The sequence below is a fragment of the Oryctolagus cuniculus genome, chromosome 2 (assembly GCF_051225735.1).
Source record: "Oryctolagus cuniculus isolate XC-2025 breed Fujian yellow rabbit chromosome 2, ASM5122573v1, whole genome shotgun sequence".
Taxonomy (NCBI): domain Eukaryota; kingdom Metazoa; phylum Chordata; class Mammalia; order Lagomorpha; family Leporidae; genus Oryctolagus; species Oryctolagus cuniculus.
This window is the reverse complement of record NC_142868.1, coordinates 4828031-4843578: the sequence shown is the minus strand read 5'-3', so window position 1 is coordinate 4843578 and position 15548 is coordinate 4828031. Positions and strand designations below refer to the sequence as shown.

General features: G+C 53.7%; 1 protein-coding gene across 5 annotated transcripts in view; it reads right to left on the bottom strand.

The window, feature by feature from the left end:
* Positions 1-15548, bottom strand: part of STX18 (syntaxin 18) — a 116853-nt gene that overhangs the window by 15778 nt on the left and 85527 nt on the right. For 3 of the 5 annotated variants that reach the window (XM_070069565.2, XM_070069566.2, XM_089326928.1), the window contains exons 4-6: positions 15027-15104; positions 14827-14893; positions 909-1024 (exon numbers count right to left, since the gene is read on the bottom strand). In XM_070069565.2, the coding sequence (XP_069925666.1) occupies positions 909-1024; positions 14827-14893; positions 15027-15104 (261 nt within the window). Of the gene's footprint in view, positions 1-908; positions 1025-12822; positions 13013-14826; positions 14894-15026; positions 15105-15548 lie in introns of those variants that run through there. The other 2 variants (XM_089326929.1, XM_089326930.1) reach the window with 1 other exon arrangement.

Sequence of the window (15548 nt, the reverse complement as noted above, 5' to 3'; positions counted from 1 at the left end):
CGAGCGCGCAGGACCGATCCCGCGGTCGGAGGCAGGAGTGAGCAGGGCCACAGCGCACTAAGGGGAGGGTGCTGGAGAGGACGCCCAGCTCTCCTGCTCCAGCGCACCGCCCATGAGCCACTAGAGCAGACCCTGCCCGGCCACGCCTCAGCCGGTGAGCTGCGGTGGCTCTCCCCACGTGGCGGAGGGGAACTGGCCGCACACACAGCCTCCGGCGCCCATGACAGCTGCCTTGGTGGAGTCCTGTATTTCTTGGCAGCCTGTGTGTGTCAGAACTGTTGTAGTCTCGGGGATGACGTAAGCACGGGACCCCAGACTCACATTTCACCCCCCGACACAGGTCCGGGGCCTCCCTGAGCAGAGCGCCCCACTCTCTCCTCCTGAGTCAGAGGCTCCAGTCCACACCCGGCCAATACACAGCTCCCACGGGCCCCTCCCGGTTCCCAGTGGACAGGCGACTCCTGCAGGCTGTGACAGCGCTGCGTATACAGGTATGAGCTGTGTCCGGCTTTGTACCTGGTGCCCACGTGTCACGAGGCAAGGTGTGCTTTTTTTTTTTTTTTTTTTTTTTTGACAGGCAGAGTTAGACAGTGAGAGAGAGAGACAGAGAAAGGTCTTCCTTCCGTTGGTTTATCCCCCAAATGGCTGCTACAGCCCACACGCTGCGCTGATCTGAAGCCAGGAGCCAGGCACCTCCTCTTAGTCTCCCATGCGGGTGCAGGGCCCAAGCACTTGGGCCATCCTCCACTGCCCTCCCAGGCCACAGCAGAGAGCTGGAATGGAAGAGGAGCAACCGGGACAGAACCAGCGCCCCAACCGGGACTAGAACCCGGGGTGCCGGTGCCGCAGGCGGAAGATTAGCCTAGTGAGCCGCGGTGCCGGCCCAAGGTGTGCGTCTCAGCTCGTACCTGGGAACTCTTCAGAGGCAGGCTTCTCTCCAGAGTCCTTTGAAGGATTCGGTGACGCTTTCTCGGAAGAGATGGCTTCTCTTGTTTTCACATTTGGTTCTGGTTCCAGCTTAGATCTGCAAATAATAATTAGCAGTCACCGCCTTCCCTTCACAACAGGCCTGCTTCCTGACAGAGAGGGAGTCCCACGTGGCCCCTGCGTCTGCTCTCCATGTCCTCTGGGGAGCAGTCGCTGGTTCTGGGCCCCGGGGCCGAGTGGACACAGCCCTGTTTGCAGGAGCAGCTACTGCTGCCTGCGGGGGCGGGGGTGGGGGCGGGGGCGGGGCTGAGCATCCCTCAGCGCTCCTAGCCCAGGTGGCGCCGAACCTCAGAGGAGGGTGCAGTGGCTAAGTGCTGACCGTGCCCCACAGACTGACCCCTGTCTCAGCCCAGGGTGGTGAAGGCTGACTGGCCCGGGTTCAACAAGTCCAGAAAGCTGGATTTACAGCCACACACTGGCACAATCAAGCAGGAGTGCTGTCAACACGTGTGCATCTCCACATGCACGCTGTGTGTGACGCTCCCAAGGACGTGTTAGCCCTCAGATGGCCACTCAGTGAGACCCGCTTGGCTCGGGAACCACAGCTCCTGCCCGCGCCTGGCCCTCGCCCTCCCACAGGGCTCTTCCTGCTGCGGGGCGGTGCTGGGTCTTCCCTCCTGGCTGCGGGCTTGGCTCAGGCTCGCCCACTGACTGCTACCTGAGAAGGGCCCCTCTCTCCCCAGCACCTGCTGGTTCTCTCCACAGCCGTGACCGTGGTCTGTCACCCCCCGTTATCTGTTCACTGCCTCCTTCGCTTGAGTGCCCGCACTGAGAGCAGGTCTCTGCCTCCCTAAGTCATGTCTGCTCCTTAGCCCTGCGTCCTGCATGAGTCCCTGGCATTCGAGCTGTATGTTGAGTGCTTTACAAATATCTGTAAACGGCTACTAAGAGAGAAAAAAATTTGGTTATGAAACGGAGGGCTCTGTAATAGCTTTACTAGAATCAACATAACGAGAAAATCACAGGCAGAAAAGTGTAAAAAGACCTGTAAAGAAGCTCTGACTGTCAGGCACACAGATCCAAGCAGAATGTACGCTAGCATGGCGCATGCCAGCCGGCATTTCTGGAGGGCACTATGCACTGGGCACTTTCTAAGCATTTTATACCACTGCATTGATTTGGCTCCAAAACTTCCCTCTAAGGTAGCCTTCACAGCACCTGCTGGGCTGGGACAGGACAGGACCCAGCTCCAAAGTGCATGGGCTGAGGCCCTGCCCCACGCAGCCGTGTCTGATCACCACGCACCACACGGGAGGGCTTCTGTGGTCATGCAGATCTGAGAGAGATCGCCAACGCCAGGTGGGTGTTCCCTAGACAAGTCTTTGTCTAGGCCAAAATCGTCTGAATTTCCAAAAAGGAAGTCCCTTCCAAACAACCCACATGCACGGCCTTCTTTGTCAGGTTTTTCTGAGACTGGCGTTCCAGGCCAGGACGTCTGGGACCTGCTCCTCTACATTGCCCAGAGAGTGCTCCGGAGCTCCAATCGCACCACTCTTTCCTAATGCTCCTGCGGCACAGTTAACACGACTCAGACCCTGGAGGGACACATATTCACTACCTGGTGCCAGGGGTCAGGCCTGGGGAGCAGCTTGGCAGGGTTTGGCACGGGGCTTCTCCCAAAGGTGCCCTCAGCTGAAGGGCACAGTGGGGCATGTGGAAGATCTCCTTCCTCGCCCAGCTGGTCTGCTGAGTGGTGCTTGTGGGAACCTCACTCCCCCTAGGGGCTGTGTGCGTGTGTTACTCCCTCACTCCCCCAGGGGCTGTGTGCGTGTGTTACTCCCTCACTCCCCCAGGGGCTGTGTGCGTGTGTTACTCCCTCACTCCCCCTAGGGGCTGTGTGCGTGTGTTACTCCCTCACTCCCCCTAGGGGCTGTGTGCGTGTGTTACTCCCTCACTCCCCCAGGGGCTGTGTGCGTGTGTTACTCCCTCACTCCCCCAGGGGCTGTGTGCGTGTGTTACTCCCTCACCCCCCTAGGGGCTGTGTGCGTGTGTTACTCCCTCACTCCCCCTAGGGGCTGTGTGTGTGTGTTACTCCCTCACTCCCCCTAGGGGCTGTGTGCGTGTGTTACTCCCTCACTCCCCCTAGGGGCTGTGTGCGTGTTACTCCCTCACTCCCCCAGGGGCTGTGTGCGTGTGTTACTCCCTCACCCCCCTAGGGGCTGTGTGCGTGTGTTACTCCCTCACCCCCCTAGGGGCTGTGTGCGTGTGTTACTCCCTCACTCCCCTAGGGGCTGTGTGCGTGTGTTACTCCCTCACTCCCCCTAGGGGCTGTGTGCGTGTGTTACTCCCTCACTCCCCCTAGGGGCTGTGTGCGTGTTACTCCCTCACTCCCCCAGGGGCTGTGTGCGTGTGTTACTCCCTCACCCCCCTAGGGGCTGTGTGCGTGTGTTACTCCCTCACCCCCCTAGGGGCTGTGTGCGTGTGTTACTCCCTCACTCCCCTAGGGGCTGTGTGCGTGTGTTACTCCCTCACTCCCCCTAGGGGCTGTGTGCGTGTGTTACTCCCTCACTCCCCTAGGGGCTGTGTGCGTGTGTTACTCCCTCACTCCCCCTAGGGGCTGTGTGCGTGTGTTACTCCCTCACTCCCCTAGGGGCTGTGTGCGTGTGTTACTCCCTCACTCCCCCTAGGGGCTGTGTGTGTGTGTTACTGTCACTTCAGGGGGCTCCCTCAGAGATCAGTAACAGGCTTCTTGCTTCATGAAGCCTCAATGCCTTCCATGGCAGTCTCAGAAGGCACGGTGTCATTTCTGCGATATTCACTGCCCAAGGCAGCTGCTACGGTGTGCTCAGGTCTAATGGGGAAGGCAGCACAGACCCACCCCTCATGAAACAGACACAGCACCGCAGTTTAAAGAAGTGCGTGTGGGATGGGCTAGGTTTTGGTGAAGCCATCTTTAGCATCGCAAAAACACACAAAGATAAAACCAATAAGGATATCCATCACGGCACCGTTTAAAATGACAACAAAAGACTTCAATGGTCATCCAAAAGTGCCTCGGGAGGGGTGGTGGTGGCAGTGCTGTGGCACAGAGGGTTAAGCCACCACCTCCAGTGCCAGGATCCCCTGTAGGAGCCTGTTAGTGTCCCCGATGCTCCACTTCTGATCCAGCTCCCTGTTGATGCACCTGGGCCCCTACGTCCCGTGGGAGAGCCAGATGGAGTTCCTGGTTCCTGGCTTGGTCTTGGCCCAGCTCTGGCCCCAAATTGCAGCTATCTGGGGAATGAAACAGCAAATGGAAGATCTCCCTACTTGCCTTTCAAAGAAATTAATAAATCTTTTTAAGAAGTTCTCATTTTACAGTTAGAGAGCTAATGAAAGAAAAGATGCCATCTGCAACAGCCAAAACAGAAGAATAAAAACTATCAAAACCAAAAACTTCAGTGTAAACTTAAGCAAAGTCCAAAGCATACATGTGAAAAAGCAAAGAAATGCTCCTGAAAAAAATCTACTGTAATAAAGGAAAATATACATCATGTTCTTGCATAGAAAAAAATAAATATAGAGCTCTTACGTTCTAGGATAATTTAGAAATGAAAATGTGATCCCAATAAAATATATTCAGGTACCTCCCACCCTGAAGTTTGTCAAGTTAATTATGAAATTCATTGGGAAGCAAGAAGGAATGGTCACAACACACACACACACGAACCCCATGAACCCCAAACACATCAGAAAAAGAGCATGAGTGAATTCTGTAATCCAGGAGTGGAAAACACCATGTGATTCAAATCTGGAAGTAAAGAAGGACAGACTGATACAGTTAACTACATTAGCACTGAGAACAGTGCTTTGCCCAGTAAGTGGCGGGATGCTGTGTGGGAGGGGGTAGCGGTTACACAGGGATCCTCTGTATTCTCTGCTCACTTCTTCAGGAACCTAAAACTGCTCTCTGAAAATCGAGTCCATTACAAACAAAAGGAAAAAAAAAAAACCTCACACAGCATAAATAAAAGGACAAAACGACCAACAACCTCCAGTGACCCAGCCGTGCCTAGCAGACGACCGCCTCTGCCCGGGGAATATCCTTCCTGACAGTGACTCCTGGGCCTGCGGGATTCCAGGTAGTTTACGCTGGCAACACGCCTGAGGGTCCAGCTTGACAGAGCACCGCCATTCTGGATGTCGCCAACACCTCACCCTTTAGAAAACCCCAAACCGTGTGGGATCAACAGAGCCATTACGATAACCTTGTCTTGCCAGACCAGGCCCTGGAATGTTCCTTATCTAACCCCTGAAATGTTAACGTTTCTTGAGAAAACCCAGGTGCACTTCGGTTAGTCACAGCCGCCTTCATCCAGCTCACCCACAGACCCCTTACTGCTGACGCACAGGACAGGGATCCACTGTCGTGTGGCTGCGCACCAAGTCCTCCCACTAAACCACTCTCGCCAGTCCTGCATGGGGTCTGCTAGTTTCACACCTGCTGATTTTCAAACCACTCTGGAACAGGTAAGACATCCAATTTGCCAGGATTTGCAGATTTTTTTTTCCAGTTAATGATGGGAAGTAATTTAACATTTCTTAGCCTCCTTTCCCTCTGTAAAATAGGGCCCTCAGAGTATCTTTCTTGTAGAGGTACTGGTTTAAATGTAAGTACTTACTCAGCACAGTCTAAAACACATAGGAAGAACTCAAGAAAACAGTATTCAGTACTACGCTCATACTGCCGCTGCTCCACGTCACTGTGTAATGAGAAAAGGCAGAGCAGCCGGATGAGTCTCCTGTGACATCCTGCCGCATGCACGTTTTCCTTGACACAGTGCAGACCAACAGAAGACCAGGAGAAAGTGCTGAAGCAACCCACTGAAAATTCCCAGAATTCAGAGAAGGGGCCGACAGAACCTGTACCCGGCACTCAGTGGAGCCTTCCAGTCGCTGGCAACCCGGGCTCTGATCTGGCTGGGGGAGTCTTTACAGCCTCGCAGCGGCGGGGCCTGGGCTGACAGGCACAGGCTGGCTGACTCGGGCAGGCATCTCCCTGCCACGACGCGCAGAGTGTCTCAGCTACCCCGACAATCCCACAAATCCCAAGGCAGCCCGGAGGCTGGGTCCTCAAACCATCAGCTGAAGCACACGTTTAGAAATGGGGCTTGGAGACAGCGCCAGGCTGGATTCTAGACTGCCACTTATGGCAGTGTGCCCTGGAAGGACTTTTTCTAACAATCTCTTTTTTTTGACCTGCGAAATGGAGAAAATGCCAGCTTTCTCACAGGGCTCTCATAGTGTGTGTGAGCTCATCGCAGCGCGGGGCCTGGTATCCAGCAGGTGCTTCCCTGGTTTGCCTTCTGTTTGAGGCCCTAGTTTCCAAGTGACTTCTGGTAATTTTCATTCCAAACCCGAATCACAGGGTTCACTCTGGCTCCCTCCCTTTCACTCTTCCGGCTCCAATATCCTCCCAATATCTATCACTCAAAGTTGTTGTAAAGACCAAGTCGCACAGGAGACAAAGTCCTGTGTAAAATGCCAAGTGCTTTTCAAATTCTTACTACTTTTTTTTTTTTTTAAGATGTATTTATTTACTTGAGATGCAGAGTTAGAGAGAGAGGGAGAAACAGAGAGAGAGGTCTTCCATCTGCTGGTTCACTCCCCAAATGGCTGCAGCTGGGCTGATCCAAAGCCAGGAGCCAGGAGCTTCCTCTGGGTCTCCCACGTGGGTGCAGGGGCCCAAGCAGTTGGGCCATCCTTTACCACTTTCCCAGGCCACAGCAGAGAGCTGGATCGGAAGTGGAGCAGCCAGGACTCAAACTGGCACCCATGTGGGATCCACCCACAGCAGGTGGATGCTTAACTTACTACATCACAGCACTGGCCTTTTGCTACTATTAATTAAAAGTGTAGAGGGCTGGCACTGTGGGGTAGCAGGCAAAACCGCTGTCTGCAGTGCCAGCATACCATATGGGTGCCGGTTCGAGTCCCCATTGCTCCACTTACAATCCAGCTCTCTGCTATGGCCTGGAAAAGCCGCGGAAGATGGCCCAAGTCCTTGGGCCCCTGCACCCACGTGGGAGGCCTGGAGGAATCTCCTGGCTCCTGGCTTCAGATTGGTGCAGCTCCAGCCTTTGTGGCCATCTAGGGAGTGAACCAGCGGATGGAAGACCTCTCTGTTTCTCTGCCTCTGCCTCTTTGTAACTCTGCCTTTCAAATAAATAAAAATAAATCTTAAAAAAAAAAAGTGTAGAAATGATCGGGGCTTCACAGGCTAGACATTACTTAAGCAAGATCTTGAAGCAGGAGGGTTTCACTGGGCACAGGGCAGAAAGGACTTGCCAGGCCCAAGCTGTCTAGCGGTAGACCTGCCGGGTCACGGGGAAGCGGCCGCCTTCGGAGAAGTCCTGTGCTGTTTCTAACACGTATGAGTTCCAGCTGTTCCACAGCCTCCTCAACATCGCACTTTCATTCAGCCATGCTGGTATGAACTGGTATTCTGCGGGGTTCATTTTGAAGTGATCACACACAGAGAAGGCTGAGCACAGTTAGAAAGCACTTTCTTTCACTGACCTATCAGAAAGCAAGCTGCCAACCTGAGGTCCCTTTGCTCTAAATATTATTTCTAAACACAAGAGCATTCTCTGATGGAACCAGAATACCACCTGAAAACCCAGAGACTCTCCAACATTCCTCCAGACCCTGTTCTGTTCTATTCTGACCGCTTTCTCAGTAGCATCCAGGACAACAAAAGGACCCAGGCTGGAATCCCAAGCGGGCCAGCGCTGTCTCGCCGTCTCCTGCACTGGGCACAGTTCCTCAGTGTCTCCTGGCTTCACGACCTGAGGCACAGTACCACACCGCTTATTCTGCAAGCACCTTTCACTTGCTTCCATGCTCCCTCCTGGCTGGAGTGCACTTGTGGCCGAAATCGCAGAAGTGACGCCATATTCTTCTCATGGCGTTCTACGGGTGTCTGAGTTCACTTTGGCCACTCGATGGAGGCGAGGGCTGCTGGGTGACTCTTACTCCCTTTGTAATCAATAAGTACTGGGGAGTCGCTCTGACACCATGTGACTGTTCTTGACTTGTAGTTTATTGATTTCTCTATCCCATCTGGGAGGAGGAACCTGTGGCATCCTGTGAGTTATGATCTACTGCTATCATTTATTCCAGTGCTCACCTCACCTCCAACCGGCCAGCAGAAGCCCTTCAAGTCAGCTGCTGTGTCCACTGGACGTGTCTCCATCACCTCCGAGGCCATCTTTGCTATCTGATACAACAAAATGTTCCAGGCTTATTTCGTATTTTCCCATTTCTCCAAGAACCCTGGGTCCTTGAAGTGAAACTGGTATTTAGAAGCCAAGAAGGCAAGTACGCTTATCGCTATTGGGGAGTCACTAATTTCAGACCTCTCTGTTGGCAAAGCTAGAAAATGCATGCATACAGCTTCATACACACCCGTACACATGTACAGCCATGTTTACTCCCACACTGATCTATGGAACGTGAAGGCTGAGTTCACGCTAGTGTTCACTGCACCCTCAGACCACCACTCATCCTGGCTTGTCTCTTGCGTTTCTCCACACTGAGGAATCTGACTGCAATACTTTTCTGCATTTATCACTTCTCAGCCTCCCACACATAATCACCCTCATGTCTACCACAGCCTCCCTGGTGTGCAAGGGGCCCTCCTTGCTGGGGCTCCTCTGCTGGGCTCCCCACCACGGCAGCACCCACCTCACCCTGCCCCACTTCAGGGATGCAGGACTGAACTGGCCTGCAGGGGAAGGTTTAATTGACTGTTAATAAAGAGCTCCTTTAGCGTCTGTCATCCTTTGTGTCCAGAGTATGCAAATGGACCAGTTTTCAATTTAAAATGAATACAAGATTGCAGTGCAGCAGACTTAGACAAAGTTGAGTGCTTTTTTTTGGGAAAGTGATAAAAACATTTTCTAATTATACCCAGAATCTCTACTGAAATCCTCAGGGAAATGGTAAATTAACTAGTTGAAGGCAATTTGAAAAAAGCATTTTTAAAAAAGTCATCAGAAAGATCCGTTTATGCCCCATGATTTATTTAAATTGATTTCTCTAACTGAGGGCTGAGCATTTTGTAACTAGAGTCAAGGCAGTTTCCACCTGGCCAACATCTGTTTCCAGGTCCCATAACTGAAAAACCTCATGATCCTATTTCAAATTTAAAAAGAACAGAAAGAGCTAGAAAAGAGGGAGATAGGTTTATCAATTTTGAAATAACACGTGGGAGAAGGTCCTTGCAAACCTTAAATAAAGGTCTCTACAAATACTAGAGAAAGGCGCTTATTCATCCAGATTTAAATACACCGCTATACCTTTTACACCCCCAGCAGACTCTGGAGAGGAGGAGGACACGTTCAACCCAACGTCGCAGTGCCACAATCCCCAGCGTGTCTGCAGCCTAAGGCTCGTGCTCAGGCACCGAGCAGGGGTCCCCCACCTTGAGCAGGCCATCTTCAGCACCACGCACTCCCTCACTAGCAGATACACACTGCGCTTCCCCACGTTCTAGCTGACCCCCCGAGCCAGGCTCCCCGGTGTGCCAGACCACAAACCAGACGCCTACTGCTGTCTGCGGTAAGGACAAGACGCCGCATACAGCAATCTGACACTGCCACTGGCTTGCCAGGCAGGAAACAACCAGCTCGGGTGTGCAGGGGACACGGTGACCACCCACGGCATGAGCTGTGAGTGTCACACGCAGGACGGCCGGGAGGCGGCTCTTCCCCTAGGGCAGTCTGTTCTAAGCCAGGGGACAACACATTTTTCCTGTACAGGGCCACATGGTAAATGTCTCAGGTTTCACAGACCACATGAGACACAGGCTGTCTCAAATTTTTCTTTTACAAACCTTTAGAAATTTGAAAAACAGGCTTAGCTCAGACAGGCCAAGGCTGGGTTTGGCCCCAGTCTGCAGTTTGTTCACCATATTCTAAGCAATACAACTCCTGCGCTTGGTTAGAGGGAGACAAATCACTGGTGTGGACCCACTGGCACGGAGCACAGCTTCTCTTTGGTTTCTCATCTTCACCAGCACACTATTATCATCAGCCCTGATTACTGGTGAATTTTATTAAGCTCTTACTATGTGTAGGAGACTGGGTTAAGAGCTGTAGATACCAAGAGGTAAAAGACATAATTCTGCCCTCAGCAAGCTTACAATCTAATTGGGGTGAGAAGACTGAATCACAGATAGTAAAATTAGAATACACCCTTCAAACACCCAATAAACATGGTGCTAGTGTCACAAGACAACCAATCCGTTTTAAAGGGGGAGAAATGAAACACAGCACAATTTTGATCTTCTGTGCCAACCGTAAGGGAGTACGCAAAAACTCAAGATCATGTACCTGGCCAGTGGTCAAGGCTGCGCTCTCTAACACGTGCTTGCCAAGAGTGAGGCCTCCCTGGCTGGAGGGACGCGACAGTCCTCCACTCCCCTGAGGAAGACACCGGGAAGATCAAGACTGGGCACCACGAGCACTCAGTGTGCCTCCGCCTTATCTGACCAGGGCAACTGTATTCACAGCAAACCTTCCGTGGGCTGCCAGGATCTGCTCAGAATCGCCTGGGGAGCGCTCACTTCTATTATCTCTTGGAGTTCACAGACTATGCTAATGCTAACTTCAAGCTACACGGATTTACTCACAAGGTGCTGTGAGTTATCCAGGCTTTCAATCTGGCTGCCTCATAACCTACCCAATATCAGAACAGACCATTATCTTCCAGACTAACAGATGTCACCTTTCTCAAATATCCCAAGACAGAGAAATAAAGTTTCCTGTTCTGGGACGCTGTGGTAGAGTGGAGGAAGCGGCTGCTGCCAGCATGCCAATCAGAGTGCGGGTGTGAGTCCAGGCTGCTGTGCTTCCGGTCCAGCTTCCTGCTAACTCTTAGGGAGAGAGCAGACAATGGTCCAAGGAAGTGGGTCCCTGCTACTCAAGTGGGAGACCCAGATGGAGGTCCTGGCCCCGAGCTTCAGCCTGGCCCAGCCTTGGCTGCTGCAGCCACCTGGGGAGTAAATCAGCAGACTGTTTCTCTAAAAAAAGATTCTATTTATTTACTTGAGAGGTAGAATTACAGAGAGAGAGAGGAGAAACAGAGAGAAAAGTCTTCCATCCATTGGTTCACTCCCCAGATAGCCTCACTGGCTGGAGCTGGGCCGATCCAAAGCCAGGAGCCAGGAGCTTCTTCTGGATCTACTACGTGAGTGCAGGGGCCCAAGCACTTGGGCCATCTTCTACTGCTCTCCCAGGCCACAGCAGAGAGCTGGATCAGAAGAGGAGCAGCCGGGACATGAACCAGCACCCAATGGGATGCTGCCTACGATGCCATAGCACCAGCCCCTGCTTCTCTGCCTTTCAAATCAATCAATCAATCAATCAAAAAAAAATTACAAAGAAAAAAGGTTTTCCCTTCCAAGAACATCACTGTACCAGTGAAAGTGATGTGTCTGAATGACGGGTTAACCCAGCAAGTTCTAAGGCAAGGTTAGCCACGGCAGACAATGCGCCCGTTTGGAGGGAAGGTCTGATGCTCTAAGTCTGGATTGTCCCAGGGCTTCTGTCCAGTGGATTGCCACGCTGTCAGAAAAAAATTCCTCTGATCCAGTAGAAAAGAGTATCCTGACCTCCAGATTTAAACCTTTTCCCAAGAGAATGCCAAATATATACACTTTCTGCAAAGAAAAAAATGTTTTCTGATTAATTCAGTTGGCTTTTAACTAAGAGTGTCTACCCAGAAGGGCACCTGATGGCTATTTCAACTCAAATCATGACCAGAATATTACTGCTTCAAGGTGCTCGGGAGGAGGCAGACTCCACACCCCGCATGGACGGCAGGGCCACTTGGGCAATGCTGTGTCCCACGCTGGCCCATAACCTTTTCAACTTAAAAGTGCTCCCTCTAGACCTGATGAGCCAGGAGCCAGAGGCCATGCGCCATTCCCTGAGCACCTACTTTGTGACAGGTCTCGTCAGAGCACTGGGGCCTGAGAGGGAAGACACGGGAGAAGAAAGAGCAGAGACACACAGGAACCATCGCCATCCCTCCTGACTTCCTGGAGGATGGAGAAGGCAGCGCTGTGCAAGACGGTGCAGGCACGACTGCTGTGAGGACGCGGTCACAGCGGGACCTGCAGGAAGGTCAGCTGAGGCTCCCCACTTCACAGCGAGACACTTCTCCCGGTTTGGAAAAGGGGCTTCGGTACGCTGGCTGCACTCTGAGAACGCACATCCTGGCACGGGGCACCTTGTTTTCTCGTTCTGCTGAGAGGTTTACAGAAAACGTGCAGGCTGCTCTTCAACTAACCAACAGGTGTTCCCTTACCACAACCAAAAACAAATGTAACAGTAACAACGTGAGCCCTGAATTTCTCAAACCAATTCTACAAAATGGTTTTAACCATAGCCATCAGCAACCAAAAGGAAGTGATACAGAAACAAAGAACCCAGAACCCAGCCTGGCTTGGCTGGAGGAGGCGCTACGCTCTAGGATGGGGTGGGGTGCACAGGGAGGAAGCCAGCGCGCTGACTGGGAGCCTTTCACGCCTGACGCCAAACAACACGCAGGGAGCCTGCTGAGAAAACAGCACCGCACCCGGGCCCTGGGAGACCGCAGGGCGGGCGGCGTCTTAGCCGGGGTGGAAGGATGGACACCCGGGCCCTGGGAGACTGCAGGGCGGGCGGCATCTTGGCGGGGTGGAAGGACAGACACCCGGGCCCTGGGAGACTGCAGGGCGGGGTACATCTTAGCCGGGGTGGAAGGACAGACACCCGGGCACTGGGAGACTGCAGGGCGGGGTACATCTTAGCCGGGGTGGAAGGACAGACACCCGGGCCCTGGGAGACCGCAGGGCGGGCGGCATCTTACCCTGGGTGGAAGGACAGACACCGGGCCCTGGGAGACTGCAGGGCGGGGTACATCTTAGCCGGGGTGGAAGGACAGACACCCGTGTCGCTCCCCGTCTTCGTGGAGGAACGACACAAGACCCTGCCTAGGCTTCATATCCGAGTCACGGCACCATTATGTCGCTCCCCCTCTTCGTGGAGGAACGACACAGGACCCTGCGCTGTTCTTCTGTCTGCTCGGCCCTCCCCGGGTTTGCTGCTGGTTCTTCCCGGGTTGGCTACTGTCCCTTCCACCTCCGTGGAAGGGCGGTTCCCCCTGGCCACTTTCCCCACTTCCGCGGGGGAGCGGCACACCGCCGGCCGGCTCTCTCGGGGGCTGCACAGGTGTTCCCCTTAGATGTTCCCCTTAGATGTTCCTGGTGCATGCCGTCTCTCTCCTCCTTTATAGTCCTCCTCTGCCAATCCCAACTCGGCTGCCCACACGCCGAGTATGCTGCTCTCCTCCAATCAGGAGCAAGTCCTACAGTTTATTGGCTGAACTGGAGGCAGCTGTGTAGAAGCTGTTTTCTCCTCTCCCAGCGCCATATTGTGGGAGAGCAGATGCATAGAATAAGTCTTAATTCCAGTAACTTAGTCTAGTCCGAGTTGCTCCCCACAACCCGGGCCCTGGGAGACTGCAGGGCGGGCGGCATCTTGGCGGGGTGGAAGGACAGACACCCGGGCCCTGGGAGACCGCAGGGCGGGCAGCATCTTACCCGGGGTCAACAGGACCCCACGTGCCATGAGTCACATGCTGTGGGCCTCCACCGGGAGGAGGCTCTTAGACGCTTGTGTCGGGTCTCCTCTGAACTTTGTCCCAGTGCTGCTTTGCTCTGTCGCCTTTCGGTGTGACTGGTCACGGCCACGTTTGAATCCCTGAACCACAGAGTGGTGCTGGGGACCCCTGACACGGTAAGGACTGAGAAAATCTGTCCCCAAACAGTTACATAATGTTAAGTTCTGAAAGAATGTTTACGTTACATAATGTTAAGTTCTGAAAGAATGTTTATGTTATATAATGTTAAGTTCTGAAAGACTGTTTCCGAAGCTAGTTAGGAAAGGTCAAGATCTGGAGCCTGTGCACAGCACTACTGGGTCACGGAGTTACTCCAACTCCTAGGCAGGCTGTGCAGCTGCAGTGGGAGTGCCTGCACTCTGACCGCCTCTGTGGAGCCCAAAGAGACGAGAGACAGGTGCACGGACAGCGAAATACGCAACCTGGCAGCGTGGGCTTGGATGAGTCAACCTGCTGAAGCTGCCGTGTCCCCACCTGCAAAGGGGCTCAGAACGGTGCCTGTGCAAAACGGGAGGTGCACACTCGGAGCCGGTGCCACGTGCGAGGGCTCTGTCACGGAGGCATGCGCTGCCAGTGACCGGGGTGACTTAGGGCAGGGCCCCGGCTCTTCTCCTTCAGAGAGGATGAGGAGGGGCGCAGGCACTCACAGAGCCTGCGGTAAAATGACTACAAGTGTAACAGTCTCCTAGTGTTACTAAGAAACTAAACAGGCAAGAGCACACTTTGGACCAACAGCCTGGGCTCCAACCCGAGCCGAGCGGCCTCTAGGCTGTGGGGCCGTGGAGGAGTGACCTCCAGGTCCCCGTCACCGAAGTGAGGATGCTCAGGGCTGCCAGCGCCACACCCAGAAGGGCTCGGCCAGCGCTCGTGACGGCACCCTGTGCAGGAGTTCCAGGGTGCAGCAGCACACAGCGTGGCAGGGCTGCGGACCCTCTTCTGCCAAGGGCGTTTGGATGTTTATAATATCCCTCCCAGGGCATACAAAATGATCAACTTCAACAGCAGCCTGCTAGAGACGGACTGAATTTTGAGTCCTGCCTGCGACTGCCTCGTGAGGGCCAGACCAGGTCACGTGGCAGGTGGCCTGCAGGCGGGACGCCCCCCACCCCTGGGTAAGGCTCTGTGAGCTCTAGCCGGTCGTCACTATCAGTGGCAGCGTTAAGGAAGCAGCAGCCATGAGGCGATACTTACAATCTCTTCTTGTCCACCACTCGTTTAACTCGGATGGCTCTCTGTTCTGAGTAAAGTTTACACACTCCTGTTGCAGAAGAAAAAGACCCAAAACAGAGAGCAGTGAAAACGGCTGCTCGGGCACAGGGCTCCTGCCCCGCAGCGAGAGCTCAGCCTCCGGCCGGCGAGCGGCACCCCGCCCTCTCTGAGGAGTGCAGTACTTTTCAAGTAGTCCTCGATGAAATCCAGAACGGCCGTCCTGTGCTCCTTCACCTGCTGCGAGTGGACCTCCCTGTGCGCTGCAACAGAGAGACAGCGTTCAGTGCTGTGCCCCACCAGCCTCCCCACCAGCCTCCTTCTTGAAGGCCCTCTGTAAGACACTGCTAGGAAACGAGTCCGTGTCAAGCGAGACCACAGTCTTAAGAGTGAGATTATCAGCTTTACCTGGGTAGAAGATGAAATCTGTAGAAAAACTCCAGTCAAATACTTGATGGGCTCCATCCTCACCCATGTGCCATCCACTCTGCTCCAGAGAACACAGCGCGCACACACACACACACACACACACACTGACTCTGGGTGGATTTACACACACACACACACACACACACACATGTTCTGACTCTGGCTCTGGGAGGATTCACACACACACACACACACACTGACGCTGGCTCTGGGTGGATTTATACACACGCACTGGCTCTGGCTCCGGGTGGATTTACACACATTGGCTCTGGCTCTGG